The sequence below is a fragment of the Theropithecus gelada genome, chromosome 14 (assembly GCF_003255815.1).
Source record: "Theropithecus gelada isolate Dixy chromosome 14, Tgel_1.0, whole genome shotgun sequence".
Classification (NCBI taxonomy): domain Eukaryota; kingdom Metazoa; phylum Chordata; class Mammalia; order Primates; family Cercopithecidae; genus Theropithecus; species Theropithecus gelada.
Genome location: NC_037682.1, coordinates 19781578 through 19804516, shown reverse-complemented (window position 1 = coordinate 19804516; position 22939 = coordinate 19781578). Strand labels below are relative to the sequence as shown.

At 48.4% G+C, this 22939-nt stretch overlaps 1 protein-coding gene across 1 annotated transcript in view; it reads left to right on the top strand.

The window, feature by feature from the left end:
* Positions 1–945: 945 nt before the first annotated feature.
* The window catches only part of CRY2 (cryptochrome circadian regulator 2), a 37214-nt gene continuing 15220 nt past the window's right edge, over positions 946–22939 (top strand). Inside the window, exons 1-6 of the mRNA XM_025356177.1 lie at positions 946–1245; positions 9519–9627; positions 11957–12099; positions 14086–14270; positions 15596–15684; positions 21936–22076. Coding sequence (XP_025211962.1) covers positions 1031–1245; positions 9519–9627; positions 11957–12099; positions 14086–14270; positions 15596–15684; positions 21936–22076 — 882 coding nt within the window. The 5' untranslated portion in view covers positions 946–1030. The remainder of the gene's footprint in view (positions 1246–9518; positions 9628–11956; positions 12100–14085; positions 14271–15595; positions 15685–21935; positions 22077–22939) is intronic.

The window sequence follows — 22939 nt, the reverse complement described above, 5'->3', positions numbered from 1 at the left end:
CGCCAGAGGAATAAGAGGGTTCCACCTGGCGTCCCAGAAGAATGGGGACAGTGTCCTCCACATCTCTGAACCCCACCCGGAATCCAGTACAGTGCTTTGCACACAATAGTACCACTGGATCTACTAAACAGACTAAAATAAAATAAATTCATCTGATGGCATAATTACGAGCTCAAGTCCTCCACATTCCCAGTCCCTACTCCCAAATCCTCTAATGCTGCGTATCAGGGCACTCCTTCCCCATCCTTGGACTCTGCCACTTGGAATTACCAAGGATCTTCGCACAAAGAGAAGTATAGCTTCGTGGATAAAAGCAGAAGTTTCAAAATAAGAATAATCTGGGTGAAATCCCTCTTAGTAGCTTTATGATACTGAGCAAGTCGCTCAACCTGCGGCACCCTCCATTTTCTTCATCTGTAAAACAAAAATAACAGCAGCTCTTCCACTGGTGTTCGTTAAATGAATGTAACTGGGCTGAGTTCAGAATAGTAAATGAGACCGACTACGTAAGGAGATGATCATGTCTCTTGCCATATAAAGTGCACTTAATAAATGGCAGTTGTAGTAGAATGATGTAGATGATGCTGGCGACGATGTTGGTGATAAAAGGAAGGTCAGTTGTCAGTTTTGCAAGTCTCTGGCTGTAGTCACAGCAACCCCTACCAGCCCAGGCAGCTTCTTCTAGAAGCAGGCCCTGAACAGGACATGTGTAAGAGATCCGCTGTACCTCGAGACTCGGCCCACTCCCGGCCCTCCGCGGACTGTGCCAGCCTGCGTCACTTGTCCGCCTACCAGCTCCACCCAGGCGGACCCACACATGGTAGGAACGTGAGGGGGCGGGGCCTGTTCTGGCGTCTCTGGGCCAATCGCCGGGCGGGAGGCACTCAGCCAATGGCACAGGGGCTCTAAGGCCCTGGGGGCGGGGACGAAGGGAGGAGCTGCGGCGTCATAGGTCACTGGGCGGTCTGTGGGCGGGGTCCGCGTCGCCTACCGGGGCGGAGCGGGGGTGGCCGGAGCAGTCTGGACAGTCATGGCGGCGACTGTGGCGACGGCGGCAGCTGTGGCGCCGGCGCCAGCGCCCGGCACGGACGGCGCCTCTTCAGTGCACTGGTTCCGCAAAGGGCTGCGGCTCCACGACAACCCGGCGCTGCTGGCGGCCGTGCGCGGGGCGCGCTGCGTGCGCTGCGTTTACATTCTCGACCCGTGGTTCGCGGCCTCCTCCTCAGTCGGGATCAACCGATGGAGGTGAGGGGACCCGGGGCGGGGTGGCGGGGACGCAGCCAGGACGCTGACCCTGGGGTGACCGGCGAACAGCACGATTCTCTCAACCTCTCCACGGCTGGGAGGCCGTGGAGAAGCCGAGACCGGGGAAGTAATTCGTCATGGTCCTAACGCGCCGGTGGGCCAGGGCTCAGCCTCTGACAAAGCGCGTTGGCACTGTTACCCCTCTGAGCCTCACAACTGCCTGTGGAACGGAGATCATGATCCCCGTTGTACAGATGAGACCCTTGGGCCCTGGAGACCCAAAGTCGACCTGTCCAAGGACTTGCAGCCAGTGAGTGGCGGAACAGGGGCTCCTGGTCTAGGGCTCTTATGGTCTACTCAGGGAGGGGCAGAAGGGAGATACTGTGGTGTGAGGGCGGGACGGGTTTTTGCTCGCATTCTTCAAGTAAAGAGCCCATTGCTGGGCTCGGGGAGATCATTCCTAAGCCTCTGGCTTGTTTGAATCCGCCCTACCACCCATCCTGGCTTCCCTGCGCCCAGACCGTCCTGCCTCTAGGGGTGTCAGGTGACCCTGGCTTAGCATTAAATAAAGTCTTCTCCCCTATATTATAAATAAAGAAGCCAAAGGTGTCTTCAGGTGGAATCGCGTTGTGTTCAAAGCTCCAGAGAATCCAGGGGATTCTCCAAAATGGTTTAAGCCCTGCTCTGGAGCTTTGACGTCGATAAAAAAAATTTAAAAGGATCCAAAGTGTCACCCCGTCATCCTCTTGTCATGATTTTAGAGGACAATTGAGCCATTAGAGATGAGACTTCTATGAACTGTTGTGCTAAGGGTAGGGAGCCCATGATATCAAGGGCCCCTCTGATGACCCCCCAGGAGATGGAGTCGACATGATCATGGAAAAAGATGAACAGGTCGTTAATGTATTTTCTTTGTATGCAGTATTCAAATTAAAGAGTTTTGAGACATCATGTACCCATCGCTCTTCAGAACACCTAGTGGCAGTCGCTGGGTTTGTTTACATTGTTCTGGGGAATGTTTGCTTGTGGCCTTGTTGCACCGATGGACAGGGTTATTTCCAGGATACCGTGGCTCTCGACACACCATTCTTTTCTCTCCAAGGTGTGTACCCTGCTAAGAGAGTAAGTGCTCCTAGCAGTAGGTCTGTTCAGTGTCCCCTCTTGCCCAGTTTATATAGAAGGAACAATTAAAGAGTCCTTTGGAGAGCCTGCCCACAGTTTTCAGGCTGCCTTATTGCTCTGTCTCTGCTCCAGTTTTCTACAGATAGGAGGTTGGGTTTGACAAGCATCATCAAATGACCATCCCTAGTGTGGACATTAAGCCAAGCCTCAGACTGCCCTGCACCAGTCAGAGCCAGCCAAATGGAATCCGACTACCTTCTTGTTACATTGTCACAGAGTTTCTTCTTTTATTGGGTTTTGGGGGACACTGCCTAGTACTACCTACTCTTTTTTGATAGGGGAGATTAAAAATCAACAATAAAATTCCTGTTGATTAAACTCCAGTTTGCTAGGAACCAGGTGTTTATGGATTTTTGGTGGGTCATCGTTTTGTGATTGTGCTGTCAATCTAGTGAAGGAGAAAAGGAATGTGGCTCAGATGCCTGAGTCAAATCCTGAAGTCAGAGGCTGTGTAGGAATGCAGATATTAATTGATTACTTAATGAGTGCCTAATATCTGCCAGGTAGTGCTCTAGATGTTGCTAGGGATACAGCAGTGAATAAACAGATGTGTCTGTGCTCCAGAACTCCTGGAGCCTACATTTTATTGAAAGAAGACCAGCAAACAACCATAATTTAGTGAAACGAAGTGCCATGAGAAACATAAGATAAGGGGACAGACTAGAGCAGTGGTTCTCAATCTTGGCTGCTATGTATTGGAATCCCATAAGGATCTTTAAAAGATGCCTGGGCCCCTTTCCCCCAATTCTTTTTTTTTTTTTTTGAGATGGGGTTTTGTTCTTGTTGCCCAGGATAGAGTACAATGGCACAGTCTGGGCTCACTGCAACCTCCGCCTCCCAGGTTCAAGCAATTCTCCTGCCTTAGCCTCCCAAGTAGCCAGGATTACAGGCGGCCACTGCCACACCTGGCTAATTTTTTTGTATTTTTAGTAGAGACAGGGTTTCACCATGTTGGCTAGGCTGGTCTCAAACTCCTGACCTCAGGTGATCTACCCACCTTGGTCTCCCAAGCTGCTGGGATTACAGGGCATGAACCACTGTGCCCAACCCCTTTCCCCCAGTTCTGTTAGAATTGTTCTTGGTTATGGCCTGGGCATTAAGGTTTTGGGGTTTTTTGTTTGGTTTTGGTTTTGGTTTTTGGTTTTTGGTTTTTTGTGGGATTTTTTGAGACAGGGTCCTGCTCAGGTGACAACCCAGGCTGAAATGCAGTGGCATGATCATAGCTCACTGCAACCTTGACCTCCTGGGCTCCAGCGATCCTCCTGCCTCTGCCTCCCAAGTAGCTGGGACTGCAGGCTTGCACCACCATGCCTGGCTAATTTTTGTATTTTTTGGTTTCACCATGTTCTCCAGGCTGGTCTTGAATTCCTGGTCCTAAGCAGTCGCCTGCCTGAACCTCCCAAAGTGCTGTGATTGCAAGCATGAGCCACTGTGCCCGGCCTTGGGCATTAAGGTTTTTAAAACTCTTATTGCAGCAAAGCTTGAGAAGCACTGGACTAGAGAACCTCAGTCCTGAGCTGGGCAACCTAGGAAGTGTGTTGCAGTGCATTGACAGGAAGTCTAATTAGTCTTGGCGTTCAGAAGAAAGAGGTGAAGTAACACAAACAGATTGAATATAATAACTGCTCCTGGGCCTGGTAACAGACACACTCCTACCACCTCCACCATTCTGCTTGCTTCCTGGATCAGTTGAAGGCAGAGCTGCATTCTCTTGTGCACAAAGTTGGGGATAGAGGGGAGGACTGGAGCCAGCCATATCTTTACATGACTGCAGTATCGTCCCGTGGCTGTTTCTGGATTCCGAGAGTGGTCTGAGAGAATTGTGCTGCACCATAAGGTCCTAGCTCTGCAGCTGCTTAAGTTGCCTCTGAGAAGCCTCCCTAGGAAGGCAAGGGAACATCTGCAAGGAGGGGAGGACCCAAAATCTGTGACTCTATTTCCCTCCTGCTCCTCCTACACTGACTCCCACACAGTGTTTGTCTGCAGATGAAATCAGATTAAAATAACTATGAATGGCACTAGGAGTAAAAAAGGACAGAGAAATGCAACCAAGAAATACACACATTGATTAGCAAGAAGAAGGCTAGTATACTCCCTGCCTTGGTGATGGTGGGAAGTTTATGGGCTAATTGTAGCTATATGAGCCTCAGGACTTTTTTTTTTTTTTTTCCCAAGTGCTGCTTGGCTATAAACCCTTTCACATTTTCTCCAGCCTCACCTCCCCCAAATTTGCTACATCTAGAAGGAGTTACTGCAGCAAGAAGATAAACAAAAGGAAGATGTGAGCAGTTCCTAGATTTTAAAATGGGCTCTGTGGTTTTTCAATACCTTTCTCTCCCCACTGCGACTTAGGTAGGTGTTAGCCACAATTCCTCTTCCACTTTATTTAAATCATTTTGTCCCTGGGTCTGTGCTGCACCTCTTTCAGGAGCTTCCGGGACAGAGGGAATTTGTAAAAATAAAATATGTTCCCTCTCAGCCCCTTTCTCTCAGAATTGGTAAATAGGGTAAACTGAGAACTTCCCAGGATGCGCCATGAGAACAAGTGTGCCTCTCTTCCCAGATGCTGAGAGCTGAACACTGTTGGACTGTTGGGAAGTGGGTTGAGAGCTAGTCTACTGGCAGGGAAACAGGAGCTTCTCTGAGCTATTCACATTGATATCTGAGAGAGACACTTTACCGTTCTACTGCCAAGGAAATGTTTCTGTTTGCCCAAAGGGGATAAAAACCTTCATCTTTCTCTTTGAAATTAGGAAAGAATAAATATATTTTTAAAATAATAAGTATTTAATATTTAAGTATTTCTAAGTATCACTCAGATACTTAGAAATAAATCCCTGCCAGAGATTGTGAGTTTAGGTTATCCTTTTCCATGGGGCTTAAGCGCTCTTAATTACTTAGGAAAAGTTAATTTCTATTAATATCCTATGTAGCCAATCTGTGCCAGCCAATGGTATCATCATTATTGTTAGATAACCTTGGCTTGAAGCAGAAGAACTTGGTCAAGGACAGCCTGGACCCAAAAGAATTCACTGTTATCTTCCCTCCCCCTATTAACAACAAATAAATAAAATATTCCTCAACACAGGGTCAGTAGAGACAGCCATCCGTAGAGAAGGCCTTCCCAAAATGTGAGTACTTAATCAAAGGATCTGCTTGTTTTATTCTAAAGGCTAGCCTTGTAGAGTCCCTGAGTTATAGTGTCCTCTCTGTATTTTTGGAAATCCCAGTCTGGTTTTCTCTAGTTCTGCCTGCCTCTGGCTCCAGAGCACTTACGTAATAATGTAATTCAGTTGCACATGTTGTCTAATCCAAAGGGTAAGCTTTGCTCTCCCAGGACCATGTGCTCTGAATTTTGGCCATGTGAGCTCAGCTAAGAGCTGCCAGGGGTGAAGTGCCAGCCCCCAACACCACCACCTCCAATGCCAGGCCAGTTTCCTTCAGAGTCCCCTCATTGGAGTAAAGAGAAATTGGAGTAAAGAGGAGGGTTCTAAGGCACCACAGAAGGCCCAGGGTTCTCTCTGGTGAAAGAATGCATATACCTGCCCAGTGAGCCTTTGCCCAGTCGCGGCACTGCTCCAAATGTGATGGACAGCTGTCACCTGGCAGGCCTCAAAGGTGGTACCCTAGTGGTGGCTTCTCATTCTATGCATTCTCTCGCTGCCTGGAGTCTGGAGATACTGGGGACCCTCCTCACATCTCCGCCTGTTGCCTCCGTGTGGTGGCTGTCCTGAGCCCTCCCTTCCTGGGTTGACTCGGGAGGGAAGTTGGAAGAAGCAGAGCATTTCTAGCAGGCCAAAGGGGAGGCAGAAATATGGATGCCCAAGAGAGAAAGTTTAGTAGAAACAAACTAGAAGCAAAGAAAGGCAACTTGTAACAGAGGCTAGAAGTAAAGTTCAGTGTTCTAGAGTAGTGCTTGTGAAACTTTAATATGCAAATGAATCACCAGGGGATCTTGCTAAAATACAGATTCTAATTTTGGAGGTCTGGGTTAGAGTCTGAGATTCTGCATTTCAACAGACTCCTGGGTGTTTCATAGCCAATGCTGCTGATTGTCAGACCACACTCAGAGGAGGAAAGATCTGGCAGCAGAGGTGTTGTTGGCCTTTGAGTTGGCCTCTGGTGCTCCCTAACGGCTGAGCCCTGGGCAGCACAACCTCAGTGCTCTGTTTGTTGAGAGGCAGTGGCTGGCTAAAAACAAGCATGTCAAGCCTGACAGATTGCCTGGGTTTGAATTCTGGCCACTTATTAGATAAATAATGTTGGGCAAGTTCCATAATCTCTCTATGCCTCAATTCCCTCATCTGTAAAATGGGAATGATAATAGTACCTACTTGATTCGGCTGTTTGAGAATTAAATGAGATAATGTATGTGAAACAAGTAGAATAGTGCCTGTCAGTGTAAACGCTCATTAAATGTTAGTCATTGCCATTATTATCATTATTTTTATTGAGTTGCTGGGTTCAGAGTTGGGCCTTCTACCAGCCTCACATCTCTGCTTTCTGCTGTAAACATCTCTTGTGAAAGAAGAAAAGGCTCTCATAGGATTAGCTGTACTTTAGAGATGCTACGAGGAATTTCTCCTTTTAGTAAATGAGGTCTAAAAATAAAGTTCTATAGAAGGCAGATTGCTACATGTTCTGGAACCTAGATTTCATGTGCATTCCAACCTTATTTATAGCTTCAAATCAAAGTCCTATGCAGCCTCGTGGACTGTGAAGGAAAAGGCCCCTGAAGCGCACAGTAAGGACAATCCTGGGAGCTGCAGATGGAGGACCCTGTGTCCTGGGGTTATAGAATTTAAATCACCGCTCCTAACCCTAGGCATTCTACCTGGCAGAGTCCAGGTTTCAGATGGCATGAGACCATTTGCATGGATTTCTCTTCTTTTCCTTCTAGAAGAGTGGTGAAGCTTGGGGGAGGCCAACATAAGTGACGCACTTGCAGCTCCCTTTTCCTTTTCTGGAGGTGTCAATTTTTCAAAAATAGAAATTCACAGAGGTGGAGCTTTTGGTTTGCATAAAGCAGCATTCAACCTGTTAGTCTTCCATCCCAACCCCTCAGAGAGTCTTCCACATGCTCTTTTGCAGACATGATGCTTTGAGCCGAGCCCAGGGCTCAGCCCGTGCTAGAATGTGGGTCGGTGGCACTGGCCGTAGGAGTGTGTCAAGTTGTGTACGTCAGAGGCAGCAGTGGGAACTGGTTCTAGTTGACAGCCTGGGAATAGTCACTGCTTCTGTAAGCCTCCAGTAGTGAGAGAATGTGACTGTGATGTGCCATTCCTATTGTTGACAGAGAAGAATGCTGGGGATGGGCGGAGACCCAAGGGGTAGAGAGCAGGTGCCTCGGAGGTGTCTGTGACATATGCAGATTGGCCTGTGGGTTCCTGAGAAAGATGAGAATGCCAGTGGACTACCTGTAGTCAGATTGCTATTAGAGAAAAGGGTTTCAAACTCCTGAGGGCCTGCAGAATCTCAGCCCTGGAGCAGAGTTGGCGTACAACTAGAAATCTTTAGAAATGGGGCACAAAGCCCTGCACGGTGGCTCACACCTGTAATCCCAGCACTTTGGATGGCTGAGGCGGGCGGATCACTTGAGGTCAGGAGTTCAAAACCAGCCTGGCCAACATGGTGAAACCCCATCTCTACCAAAAATATTTTTTAAAAAATTAATTGGGTATGGTGCACATACCTGTAACCCCAAATACTCGGAAAGCTGAGACAGGAGAATTGTTTGAACTTGGGATGGGGAGGTTGCAGTGAGCCAAGATTGCGCCACTGCACTCCAGCCTGGGTGACAGAGCAAGACTCCGTCTCAAAAAAAAAAAGGCACAGAGAGGAAAATGTGGGTTTCAGAGTGACCACCCTAGGTTCCTGAATCCCCAGCTTTGTCACTTAACAGCTATGGTCTTAGGCAAATTAATTTACATCTGAGTGTCTCAGTTTCCTCATCTATATAATAAGGATGGTACTATTTCCTTCAAAACAGTTGAGAGAATTAAATGCAGAAATGCACTTAAAAAGCATGACAGAACCAAAATCCCATTGATAACCTTGGTTGCCTCTGGGGAGGGAGGGAGGGGAAAGCCCTTTTTACTGTGTACTGCTTTGTCTCTGGAATTTTGAGCCACATGAATAGTTTATCTGGTTATAATGTTAATTTAACTTAAAAATAAAACACTGAAGGCACTCAGCAAGTGTTAATTTCGTTTCCCTTTCCCCTGGTGATCCAGGTCTGCTGCTGAAGTTCTTGCCTATCTGTAGTCTTCCCCATCCCCACCCCCACAAAAATGTGAAGATAGCTATTGAGAAGTACCTTTTAAAGCCTTCTCCTTCTTGGGATGAGAACCTGATCACCAGAACCTTGGAGAAGCCTGGAGAGTAAGCCATCTGCCAAACAAAGCTGTGGGAACTAGGGACCCATTGCGGGCTGTGAGGCTGTGGCAGCAGAAATACGCATGGCCCACAGCATGCGTGCAGAAAGTCAAGGAGTCTTTTCCACCAGAGTAAGGAGGATTTTCCCAGCTATGGCAGTCTGCTCCTCTGCTAAGAGGACCTTAAAGCTTCATACCACGGTATTGCACTGGCTTTTCAGATGGCTCCCATGTGAGTCTCACAACAACCTCGTGCTGGGCAGATACTTTTATCTAGCCCCCGAGACTGCGAGGGAATAAGTGACTTGCCTCTGATCACACAGAAACACCACACTAGGAACAACTCACATTTATCTCGTGATGTCTGTGTGCCAAGCACGGTGCTAAATGTTTTTCACACATTATTCGATTTTCTTTTCTTAGCAATTTGATGAAGTACTAACATCAGCTTCACATTACTGGTGAGAAAACAGACAAAGAGGTTAGGTGATTGCCTAAAGTCACACAGCTAGTAAGTGGCAAGGCCAGGGTTTGAAGCAGAGCAGCGCTGATCCACCACCACATCCCTCCTGGGCTGGAACCCTGGCCTCTCCAGCCCTAGTGATCATGAGACTGCCTGTTGGGCATAAACAGTGAACCAGTTTCTCCCTGCTTTGTTAGGAAAGAGAGCCACTCTTCATGATGTTATCACTAACAAGGCCTGTGTGAACTCTGCAGGTTCCTACTTCAGTCTCTGGAAGATTTGGACACAAGTTTAAGGAAACTGAACTCCCGCCTGTTTGTAGTCCGGGGACAGCCAGCCGACGTGTTCCCAAGGCTGTTCAAGGTAAGCGTGCAGAGCCCCAGAGAAGACAGTGAGATTCTGTCCCTGAGGGTTTCCCCACAGGCTGAGTGAGATGATATTCCGACTGAGGGAATGGAAACATCAGGGCTGGTCTGGCTATTGCTGCTAGAGAAGTTGGGAGCAAAGGCAGCCAGTTAGCTTTCTCTTGGAATGGAAACTGTGTTAAGGAAAAAAATTCTGGGAAACCAGTGTCTTGTTGGAAAGCTCTCAGCTCAGTCCAGACATAGGATGTGGTAAGTTGTTCCACCCCGGATGCCACTGGCTTCTGTCGATGTTTTCTTGGCTCAAGCCAGCAAGATTTATTAGGGTTCCTTCTAGGCCAGACTTTGAGGGTGGGGTTTCATTTCTAGCAAGGTGTGTTTCCCATCTTGCTTTGCTCTGCTTATTGGGAAAAGTCAGCCTTTCTGAAGAAGCTTTCTTGTTTCCCATGGGATAAATGATTGATAGAAATCTTCATTTTGGTGCCACATAGGTTTCTGTTTGCAGTATCAGGGGGCCAGTCTACTTTTCCCTCAATCCCTTTAAAAGTATATTCTAAGGCCCACACAGAAGCACAGGAACTGATGGACAGACGGCTCTGGGACAGACTGCCATCATCCTCAGCAGCACACAATGATTGTCTTGCCCCTCTCCACCCTAACTATGAGACAAAAGGAAAAGTCATGTCGAGGCAAAGGGCTTAGTGAATACATCATCCTTCAGTTCCCCTCCCCGCACCACCACACATAATTGCGCATACATGTACAAATCACACAGTGCTAGTAATTGCCCACATTCATTGAGGGCTGCCTATGAGTCAAGCGCTGTTCCCAGTGTTGTTTACATCAACTCACTTCTTCCTCACAGCAGGTCTAAGAGGTGGCTACTGCTATCCCGATTTATAGGTGAGGAAACAATAATTGGTTGTGAAGTTAACAAGTGATGATCTTGGATTCTGACTCTAAAGCTGTGTCCTCACCCACCATACCATATAAATACATTTGCCTCCCTTCTCCCCTCAACATTGCCCTTCTCTTCCCCAGCAACTCAGAGGCCAACCCACTTCTAGCCCAGAGCTATAGCTAGGTCATCCATTCAGTCATTTAATGTATTTTTATTGAGCTTCTGCTAGGTACTAGGCCCCATACTAGGTGTAAGGATAATGACGATGAGCAAGACAACATGGTTTCTGCTCTGAGAGTTCACACTAATGGGGGAAACAGGCAAGTGTATCACTGTCATATAATACATGCTGCAGTGGAAAAAAGACAAGGTGCAGAAGAATTATAGTGAAGGAGGAGGTCAAGAAGGCTTCTTGGAGAAAATGTCATTTAATAATATTGTTATTGTTCACAGGTTACAATGAGTATTCAGTGATGTAATCTATATGAACTGTAAGCATGGTACCTGACTTATAGCAAGGGCTCAATCAATGTTTAATGCTGGTATCCTCGAATGAGGGATAACTGGCCCTGCTAAGGACCCACTCCCCAGGCAGGGCTGAGTCAGGACCAGACCAGTCTGTGCATGGCCAGGACATTTGCCCCTGTGGTTCAGAGCTTTCAGAGACCATGACCAGAGACTTTGGAGAATGTGTTTTTCTTCTTGCAAGTTGAATGCTCTAGGGTTTTCTGTGGGTTGTCTGTACAGCCATTCACTGGGCCAGCTTGCCATGAGATCTAGAAATTCCTACCAGAAATGACTAAAGGCTTAGGAAAGAACTTCCTTCTTTCCAACATGCAGCCCCTCTGGTCAGTTTCCTCTGACCTCCAGGCTAAGGATCGCTTCTCCTTTCCTGACTCTCTCAGGGCTGGAACCTATTAGCTCTGTTTGCTATTGGCCTCAGGAGTGTTGCTGTGGAAACAATTAAGACACTTCACATAGCACAACTCTGCCAAGAAAACTAGGCCACAAGTCTGCAGGGCTGTGAGGAGCTCTGGGAAAAGCTTGCTGAGCAGGTGGAAGGCTGTGGTTCTGTCCCACTCGTGAGTCAGTGCCACTCTCTGGGACTGGGGGTCTCCCAGGAGCATTGTATTTATAGCCTCCTGCCGCATTCTCCTACCTCAAGGACACAGCAAGTGCACAAGGCTGCCTACCTCTCTTCCGACTCCACTGTTGCTGTGCTGTTGGCTTCACCACACTGCCTGTCCTCCTCAAACTTTCTGAACCTCAACTTGTTTGCTTTCCAGATCAAATCCCTGTTCCTAGTTTGTTTGCTGCCCATCAGACAGGTCTCTAGACTAGCTCTGTTCTCTCCCAGGAAGGAAGGAAGAGTCCAGCTTCCCCTCCTCCCCAAACACAGTGTCGAGCATAACAGATCCTCTCCCCACAGGAATGGGGAGTAACCCGCTTGACCTTTGAATATGACTCTGAACCCTTTGGGAAAGAACGAGATGCAGCCATCATGAAGATGGCCAAGGAGGCTGGTGTGGAAGTAGTGACCGAGAACTCTCATACACTCTATGACCTGGAAAGGTAAGAGATGGGGCCCAGGGGTCAGGTTACCAATTGTGAGAGTTAGTAATTTGGGCCCTTGCTGAGTGGAACTCAGAGAGGTTCATCATTAGGGCCACCTGACCCAGGAGGCATGGCATCTTCTAGAAGCTGGAAGAGAATAGGCCAGAGTCAGGGCCTGTAGAACAGGTCACGAAGAACTTTACCCGATTGGGGTGGCAGAGAGGCTTGTTAGGCCCAAGGCATGGAAGCAGTGAGGACCCACACTCAGGGTCTCTACAGATCTGCTCCTAGTATGCCCGAGTCCCACCTGTGCCTCCTACTCCCACTTCCATCCTGCACAACAGCTGCCCTCTGACCTTAGTGGACCCTGCCTATTACCCCTCCAACAGACCTCTGTTCACACAGGTCCAGCTTTTGTACCTAAGATGAGTTCCTAGGCTGGGCATGCTGGCGCATGCCTGTAATCCTAGCACTTTGAGAGGCCCAAGTGAGAGGATCACATGAGTTCAGGAATTCAAGATCAGCCTGGGCAACCTAGTGAGACCCCCCGTCTCTACTAAAAATAAAGAAATATATTAGCCACGCATGGTGGCACATGCCTGTAGTGCCAGTTACTGAGGAGTCTGAGGTGGGAGGATCACTTGAGCCCAGGGGCTTGAGTCTGCCATGAGCTGTGATCATGCCACATCACTCCAGCCTGGGTGACAGAGCGAGATCCTGTGTCAAAAAAAAAGAGCTCCCCGGGCTCTATGACTATCTGGGTTTCCAGGCCATGTTGCTTGGTGGTGGGGAGGGCTCTAGAGATCCCTGCAGGGAGCTGCTAACTACAGAGGAGCCTCCTCCCCTGGTGACAGCCTCTGTGCTTTCAGAGATTCTAGGAGGAAATCCTCTCCTCCCCTTCCCTGCCATGCCAGAGCTGTCACCCTCCTGCTGCTGCTGCTGTTGCTGTTGCTGCTGCTGCCAAGCCAGCAGCCGCCGCCGCTCCCCACCCCCACTCCCCAACCCAGTGCTGGCTGCCAAGAAGCCAGGTCACACAGCTGTGCACGTGAGCCGGGCCCTCGGGAGGAAAGGCTGGGTGTGGAGATCCTCCTCCTGCTGCGTGCCAGAGGAGGGGGAGGCACAGCAGAGGCAGCAGCCGACCATATATCTCCACTAACGCGGGGAGAGCGAGGTAGAGCAAACTGAGAAATGAACTCACCCAGCCAGATGGGCCTTGCGTAAGCTACTTCTTAGCCAGGAAGAGCCCCGGGAATGTGACTCCATACCATCCTAATTCATCCTTATATAAACAACCTCCGTTCTGTTCTTCGCCCTCTGATACTCCTTCCTTCTTGCATGAGTGCAGTTATGTTTCCCTTGGTCATGAAAAATACTTTGTAAACTACAAGACACTCTTTAACTATCAGTTGTGGCTATGAACTCTAGCCCCAGTCTCTGTATTGGAGAAGATAAGCTGTCCTCCATCTCTCTGTTCTATGTTCTAATAAATGGAGGCTAAGAATGGCATGATTTTCCAAGAAAGGAACATGTCTGCTATTCCTTATGATGTTAGAGTAAGAAAAAAACATGTCTTCAGCTCTTATCAAAGAACTTTCTCCAGGGCTTACATGGTGGTAGAGGCCTATGGGGATTCCCGTAGCTTGGACAGATAGGCCAAGTGCCAAGCTGGTTAGTAGGGATTTTTCTGTGATTAGAGATATGTTCAGTCTCTGTCTTTAGGCAGCTCTGCGTCAACACCAGGGAACCTGGAATTGAGTCCCAGCTCTGGCCCTGCCTTGCTCCATTACTGAGGCACCTGCTCCAGCTCTCTGGGCTTTATTTTCCCTCTCGGTAAAATGGAGATGTGGCCTCCCTTGCCCCCTCCTTTCCACTCAGGCGTGGGACCTGTGAGTAGATGAGGAAAGCCACCCTCAAACCTTCAGAGTCTGGGTTCTTTTTTGGGTGGGCAGGGACCCAAATCACAGGGCCTTGTGGGTAACACCAGTTGTGCTTTGGGCTTCCCAGGATCATTGAGCTGAATGGGCAGAAGCCACCCCTTACGTACAAGCGCTTTCAGGCCATCATCAGCCGCATGGAGCTGCCCAAGAAGCCGGTGGGCTCGGTGACCAGTCAGCAGATGGAGAGCTGCAGGGCCGAGATCCAGGAGAACCATGATGAGACCTACGGTGTGCCCTCCCTGGAGGAGCTGGGTGCGTACTTCCTGCCCAGAGCCGCTTGTGCTGGTGCCTCCTTTCGTGTAAAGAAATTCTTTGTCAAAGTAATGCATGTTATTATAGAAAGGTTAGAAAGCACAGGAAAACAAAGATGGAAATGGCAGTCACTATTACTCCACCACCCAGAGGTAACCACAATTAATTTTAAACTATGTCCTTCTAGTATTTGTTCTGTTCATACTCATACATGTAATCTTCTGTTTCTGGTTCTAGATTGTGCCTCCATTTTTGTACTTCCCTCTCACAGACAATACAGGCACTGCCTGGTGCTGGTGTCTGTGGGCTTCTCAGTAACAGTATAGCTAGTAATGCTTCTATTGAAAGCAGGGAGTCTGTCAGCCTCTCAGGTTACTAACTACACTACCTCACCCCCCCCTTTCCTTTTTTTTTTTTTTTCTTTTTGAGATGGAGTCTGCCCTGTCTGGAGTGCAGTAGCGCAGTCTTGGCTCACTGCAACCTCCACCTCCCGGGTTCAAGCAATTCTCTTGCCTTAGCCTCCTGAGTAGCTGGGACTACAGGCACCTGCCACCATGCCTGGCTAATATTTGTATTTTTAGTAGAGATGGAGTTTCTTTTTTTTTTTTTTTTTTTGGAGACAGAGTCTCTGTCACCCAGGCTGGAGGGCAGTGGCACAATCTCGGCTCACTGCAAGCTCCACCTCCCGGGTTCATGCGATTCTCCTGCCTCAGCCTCCCCATTAGCTAGGACTACAGGCGCCCGCCACCACACCCGGCTAATTTTTTGTATTTTTAGTAGAGATGGGGGTTTCACCGTGTTAGCCAGGATGGTCTCGATCTCCTGACCTCGAGATCTGCCCGCCTCGGCCTCCTAAAGTGCTGGGATTACGGACGTGAGCCATCACGCCCGGCTGAGACAGGGTTTCACCATGTTGGCCAGGCTGGTCTCAAACTCGTGACCTCGAGTGATCCGCCCGCATTGGCCTCCCAAAATGCTAGGATTACAGATGTGAGCCACCCCTCCAATCTTTTGATCTGAACAAAGCTATTAGCCTTTTTCACCTGAAAACCACAGTTGCCAGCTAATCTGAAAAGACAGGAGGTCCAGGATTGTTCTCACCTGCCTGGAGTAATGAGGGTGCAGGGGAAAGCAGAGAAAATAGTGACTGTGGGAAGAGAACCAAGTTGACCTAGAAAACGCTAAAACTTTAAGGATTACCTCACCCCCAGTAGCACCGAGACACTATGGTTCAGTTCTCATAAAGTTCAAATAACAGAACAGCTGTGCCAGGCTATCACTGAAATGGTCAAACCTCCTGTCTTGTGACCCTTCCTTCTCTTCAGGGTTCCCCACTGAAGGACTTGGTCCAGCTGTCTGGCAGGGAGGAGAGACAGAAGCTCTGGCCCGCCTGGATAAGCACTTGGAACGGAAGGTATGGGCTGTTTCTGAGACACAGAGCTGCAGAGACATGTCTACACAGCAGGGGATGTCCATGTCCTTTAGTCCCTCTTAGCTCACACTGGTTGGAAAATGAAAAATCCTCCTATCCTCCTGATGGCCATAGCAACAGCAACACTAACAGCAGCTACCATTTAGAGAGTACTTACCATGTGCTGGTCACTAGGCTTGGCATTTCTGAGTTAAGTACCTGCTGGCATTTCTTTTCATATTTCCAACAGCCCTACAAGGTAGGTATTAAGCTGTTCATTCTACAGATTACAAAATTGAGGCTTAGAGAGGTTAAGTAACGTGCCTGAGGTCACAAAGTTAGTAATTACAGGTTGAGTATCCCTTATCCAAAGTGCTTGGGACCAAAAGTGTTTCAGATTTTAGAGTCTTGAATTAGGAATGCTCACTTTATAATACAGTAAGACCATGTTCTATGTTATTCTAAAGCTATGTCGGATTGCTTTTCTTTGATCTGTGGGCAGATTCACCCTACTAAGAGGATATCTGGTCAGTAAAATCTGTAAGATTATTTTGTGTTGATGTGTCTCCGTACCTTTTTGCTGGAACTCTTTCAGCGTGTTGATTTCCATTTGCTTGGACACAGAGCAAATGGCCCACCTCCCAGTGCAGTGAGAACTGGGGAGGAAAGAAGCCCAGGCCTCAGAGGCACAGTGTCACAAGGTCCTCACTTCCCCCTCTCCCCGCCCCGCAGCTAGAGGAGCAGAGAAAGTTCTCATGTCTGAGAACAGTGAGCTCCTGGTTTCCTGCCCCCTGCAACTGGTTTTTAAAATCTCAGCTTTTTCTATGCCTGCTAAGATGGCTAGGTATATAGGTATTTTGCCCAGCAGCCAGATGATGATGATAATAGAACAAAGAAGCCAAGGCAAGTCTACTTGGGAAGAATGTTCTCCAGCCCTGGAGGTGTCCAGTCAACAGCGAAGGCCCACAGCCTTGATGTTTCTACCTGGGTGTTACCATCAGCCTGGGCCCAAAGCAAGCCCCACAGACTTAAAGGATGAGACCAGCTATCTCTGTCCACATTAAAAGCTTCATCTAGAGATTCTTGGGCCCAGTTTGAAGATAAAGGTTGGGCCAAGGGGCAGAAGGGTGGAGATGACAAATGGGATTGCAGGAGTAGAATAAGGCTTAAACCTATAAAGAGCTATTGTCTGTGGTTAGTTTTTATTAGCTGGAAAACATTTTGTAGAGGGATGCCCCTTGGGTCACTGACAGGAGCTCCTTTTCCACATACCCCCAGCGGGCCCCTTCTCTCAAGGGCCCTTATGCCATGGATGCATTCAGACTCTGTGGTGGCCAGAGGAAATACTGTGTCCTGCACATCTGGGAGAACAGATGGTGCTAGAGATACAGGAGTTGAACCTGATTTCAGGATGTTTATTTTAGCTTCCTTCAGTTCTCCAAATCTGAAGGGAGCATCTACTTGTGCCAGGATGTTCTAGCTTCTAGAAAGACTGCAAAACAAGATAGGCATGAAGTCTGTCTCCAGAAACAGTCTTCTGGAAATGATGGACATTAAACAAGGAATTACAGAGTTCTAAGGGTTAGAAAGGAAGGTTCAGAGTGTTATGGGAGCAAAGAGCATGAGGATTATATCAATCAGTTTTGCTTGCAAGCTGGCTTTTGAAAAAGGGAAAGTTTTTTTAGGTTTGGTTCCATAACTAAGAGTAGCCTTCAGGCACAGCTGGATCCAGGTTCCAAAGAATGCTATGAGGAATGCATTCTCCATCTTTCAGCTCTGCTTTCCTCTCTATTATTTCATCCTCAGAGAGGCTTTCCTTGATCAGTGGCAAAGCTGGTCACCAGCAGCTTATTTTCAGTCTGTTTAGCAATACTAGATAGAAGAAGGTATGTGCCTCTTTTCCAAAAGCATCAGGAAAATTCCCAAGGCGTGTTTTCATTGGCCTGGTTTGGGTCATGGGACTGTCCCTGACTCAATGACTGCGGCCAGGTATAGGACCTGGCCAGACTTGCATCATGAGTCCACTCCCAGAACTGGAAGGTAGGTTTAGTTCTGCTTTACCCACTCGGACTAAGATTAGGGAAGGCTGGTTCTCCACAGGAATATGAAATGCTGTTACTGAAGAGCGGAGGAAGCTACATGATCTTTACCACTGGGTTACCCAGTGGTAGAGGAGGGCAAGCATCTCTCTATAAGAGTATTCTGATTATTACATTAAAAAGGAATGATAGAATTTGAATACCACCATTTTGTAACCCTCAATGAAGACGCATTATGTTTTGGTGACTGCTGACACCATAGAAGGAGGCAAGCATTATGTGCCCCCTGTAGTCTTGTCAAAGGGATCAAACCTGAGTCCAGTCCAGTTTCTGGTACCAGCCACCAATGTGCAGGTGATACACAGGACAGAACACTTGTTGAACTGCACCATGAGTATACAGTCAGCAAAATCCAGACTGTGGGAATCTCAGCAAGTCAGATGGCCTGGGTTCTTTCCCAGAACAATGGAAAGGAAAAGAAAGAAATGGCAGAAATGTGCAGATTAAAAGAAATTTAAATAACCTATTAACATTTTTTTTTAAGGCCAGTCATGATGGCTCACACCTGTAATCTCAGCTCTTTGGGAGGCCAAGACAGGAGGATCTCTTGAACCCAGGAGTTCAAAACCAGCCTGGGCAACATAGCAAGCCCTCGTCTCTAAATAAAAACAAATTAGCCGGGTGTGGCAGTATGCGCCTGTAGTCCCAACTACTTGGGAGGCTGAGGTGGGAGAATCGCTTAAGCCCAGGAGGTCGTGCCACTGCACTCATGCCTGGGTGACAGAGAGTGGGGTCTCAAAAAAAAAAAAAAGGAAAAAGAATCCCAGCAATTTGGGAGGCCGAGGCGGGTGGAGCACTTGAAGTCAGGAGTTCGAGACCAGGCTGGCCAATAGGGTGAAACCCCATCTCTACTAAAAATACAAAACGTAGCTGGGCGTGGTGGCGTGTGCCTGTAATCCCAGCTACTCGGGGCTGAGGCATGAGAATCACTTGAACCTGGGAGGTGGAGGTTGCAGTGAGATGAGATCACGCTACTGCGCTCCAGCCTGGGTGACAGAGTGAGACTCCATCTCAAAAAACAAAAAAGAAAAGAAAACTGAGTAGCTGGGATTACAGGTATATGCCACCACGCCTGGCTTATTGTCTTTTTAGTAGAGACGGAGTTTCACTATGTTGGCCTGGCTGGTCTCCAACTGCTGACCTCAAGTGATTCTCCTGCCTCGGCCTCCCAAAGTGCTGGAATTACAGGTGTGAGCCACCGCACTCAGGCAGAAATAAAGTTTTCTAAATGCCCAAGACTAAATTATAACACGTAGGAATACACATTTGGGTGAAAAAAAGAAGCTACTTAACACGGGGAATAACTGTGAAAAAATAAAGTCCTTCCTTTCAAACATGTTTTGCCAAAATAGAAAAATGTAAACATTTCAGAAATTCAGAAAGTGTGTATTATAAAAGCTGAGGTAGGGGTTATATATGTTGGGGGACAGGAGGGGACTATTCCTGGGATGAGCACATAGACTCTTGGGGTGGCTGTCAAAGCTATTTCCCAAACCTTGGTGGTTTGCCTTAGAATAATTCATTAAGTCACACATTTGTGTGATTTTCTGTATCCATGTTTCATTCAAAATAAAAATGTTTTAAAAGCGGGGGGCTAGCAAAGGTATGCGCAGGCAAAAATCCCTAGTGTCTGTTAGAGGTACTTAACCTGATACCACAGGGGTTACCTGCAGAGGAGGTGGCCTTGAGGTTGCGACTTGAAGGAAGAGTTTCAGTTAACCAGGTGAAGTTGAGGGAAAGCAAGGCAGTGGTCCAGAAACAGCTGCTTGTGCACTGGCAAAGGCCAGTGAGAGCAGATGCGTAAAGAGGAGGGGCAGCGGGAGGCGGAGGGTTCAAATGCATTGAGATCGCATCACTGCACTCCACCCTGACCCTGTCTCAAAAAAAAAGAGTAGGGGCAAGAGACAGAGCTGGAAAGGCCTGGGTGCTGGGGAGCCACAAAAGCCTTCGTGAAGATTTGGGCTCTGTCCTCAGAGCAACAGGAAGCCCACTGTGCACATTATCCAGCGGAACAGGCATTACATCACTCTGGTCGCAGTGTGGAGAACGAGTTAGCAGGGGATGGGAGTGGATGCAGGGAGGCCAGTCAGGAGGCTGTCATAATTGTCCAGTCTAGATATGACCTAGCCTGAACCAGGTTGGTGGCAGCAGGGAATGGAAAGAAAAGGACAGATTTGGAAATATTTGGGCAGTAGAATTGACAGGACTTGGTGAGGGGAGGATTGTGCCTTGGGCAGCTAAGTAGCCAGCAGTGTATTATTTGAGGTAGGGAGGCCAGTGGGAGTGTGGTTTTAAAGAAAGAAAAGGGCACATCCACTTTGAGGTGCCTGAGAGGCAGCCAAGTAGAGGTTTCTAGCAGGCAGCTGGGTGGAGCAACCTGGGCTAGAGGTATGGATGTGGTGATTGTGTGCAAAGGAGTGGAACCGGGAGCCATGGGCCTGGATAAGCTTGCCGAGGCACACAGTTGAGTAGAGAACCTAGGACTGAGCCCTGGGTGCCCACATTTAAGGGAGAGGCAGAGGAGATCGAGCTGGTGAAAGACCAAGAGCTCCAGGCGGCTGGGAGATACCAGGTGATGTGGAGTCACAGAGGCCAAGGAATCCAGAGGGTAAGACAGCATAGTCAGCAGGTGCAGTGCTGCTGAGAGATCCCAAAATACAATGACAGAAAGTGCCTACAGGACTCTGGCACAGAAGTCACAGGAGACTTGTGGGAGCCAGCCTTGTCAGGTGGTCAAGGCAGAAGCCAGGATGGGGTCGGCCAGAAATTGGGAGGTAGGGGAGGTAGGGGAGGGGAAATGCAGAGAGGTGGGCTGTGAAGGAGGAAAAAGGACCCAAGTCTACAGGGTTGCCAGAAGCCCTTTGTTTTTATTTTGTTGTCTTTGCAAAAAGGAGAAACGAGATTATTTCCTCAGTGTTTTGGGAGTGAAGAGTTAGAAAGAAAGAGGTTGAACATGCAAAAGAAGGAAGAAAGGGGGCTTCCAGAGCAGCCGGAGGTCTTGGTCTTGGGCGGAGTCACAGGAGGGGAGGAGTAAGAGGGGTAGGTGTGGGTGCAGGTGACTTTGTAGATTTAGTGGCTGAAAGCAGAGGTGTTTCCCACCTGATGGCTTCTGTATCCAGCAGAGTGTTGGAGCAGGAGGCCTGAAGAGAGTCAAGGTTGTGAAACAGTATCATGGAGAGGAGTAAAGGATGTTGGAAGTTAAGAAAGTGAAAATAGGCCGGGCGCGGTGGCTCATGCCTGTAAACCCAGCACTTTGGGAGGCCGAGGTGGGTGGATCACCTGAGGTCAGGAGTTCAAGATCAGCCTGGCCAACATGGTGAAACCCCGTCTCTACTAAAAATATAAAAATTAGCCAGACGCGGTGGTGCACACCTGTAATTCCAGCTACTTGGGAGGCTGAGGCAGGAGAATCACTTGTACCTGGGAGGCGGAGGTGTCAGTTAGCTGAGATCGTGCCACTGCACGATCTTGCCTGGGCGACAAGAGCAAAACTCTGTCTCAGAAAAAAAAAAAAAAAAAGTCGTGAGAGACTGCATGGAACTGCGAGTCAGGAAAGTAAAGTCCTATGCCAGCAACCAGTGATGATAAAAACATGGCCGATAATGTTATATGACACATGGCCCCAGAAATGAATGACTCCATTGGTCCCCAGGAATGGATTAGAAGTTTCCTCCTTCCCCAGCTGCTGTTGAACAATAGTGCGAAGTCCCTGGTGTCTATAATATAACCTCAGGGCCACTAGTGACTGGAGGACGGACTGAGAGAGAGATTCTTTTCTGTAAAGTAGAAACCGTGTTTCCTGCTGTATAATTAGAGAGTTCATTCAGTGCTTTCAGAATTCTTTCATAACTCATTTTAATCCGCAGGAGACTGGAAATTTTGTTCTTATTTAATAGATACGTAGCTGAGGGACGTAATAACGTGTTCACAATCACCCTGCAAATTAAAGAGCAAGTCAGGGAAGGACATGGCCTCGTTGTTTGGTCTGATGGTGGTTTCATTTCAAAATCAGCTGGACAAGCACAGTGTTCAAGTGCTGGCTCCATGGCTGGCTGTTCTGTGACTGTAGGCAAGTTCCTTAACCACCCAATGCCTCCATTTTTTCCTCTGTAACATCCAGGCCTTTCCTTTTACCACCTTCTCTTTCTGCTGTAGGCCTGGGTTGCCAACTATGAGAGACCCCGAATGAATGCCAACTCCCTCCTGGCCAGCCCCACGGGCCTCAGTCCCTACTTGCGCTTTGGTTGTCTCTCCTGCCGCCTCTTTTACTACCGCCTGTGGGACCTGTATAAAAAGGTAAGGGGGACATATGTGTACACATTGCAGCTAAGGCCTGCAGCCAGGCCTTTTGGGCTTGTCAGTCACCCTAAAAAAGGCACTGGTGGGAGGGGGTTGGGCTGTGGCCCCTGGAAGGGCCTAAGTGTGTGTGGATAGTCCAGAGGAGGAGAGAAGAGTCAGTATCCAAGAGGGCAGAGCCAAGCACAGAGTGAACTGCCTACCAGAATGAAGCCCAGACCATCATGTAGAGAATAAGGACAGGCAGTAAAGCAGGCATCAGATGTGACCCTAGAGGTGGCATATCCACCAGCAGCTGGTGGACGGGGGCAAGGTCCCCAGGGTGACAGGCATGGAGAGGGTGAGGCTGGAGCCAGTCTGAAGTGGAAGAGCATAGCTGCCCACTCTGGGGCTGTGTCTACAGCATTCAAAAGCGGAGTCCAGAAACAGCAGTTGCCCATCAGCGATGGAGGGAGTGGTCTGGAGGGGCTGCACACAGAGCTGTGCTATATAGACAAGAAGCAAATAAGCCTGTGTTAACTGTCCCCAGAAGGAGAGAGGGCAACACAGTCAACATTCAGAGTGATCACCTCATCTTGTGCCTGTTTTTTTGTTTCTATTGTTTAAGAGACAAAGTCTAGCTCTGTTACCCAGGCTAATGTAGTGTGACCTGATCACAGCTCACTGCAACCTCAGACTCCTAGGCTCAAGCAATCCCCCTGCCTCAGCCTCTCAAGTAGAGCTAATTTGTTACATTCTTTGTAGAGATAGGGTCTTGCTGTGTTGCCCAGGCTGGTCTCGAACTCCTGGGCACAAGCAATTATCCTCCCTTGGCCTCCCACAGTGCTGGGATTACAGCCATGAGCCACCATGCCTAGCCGTTG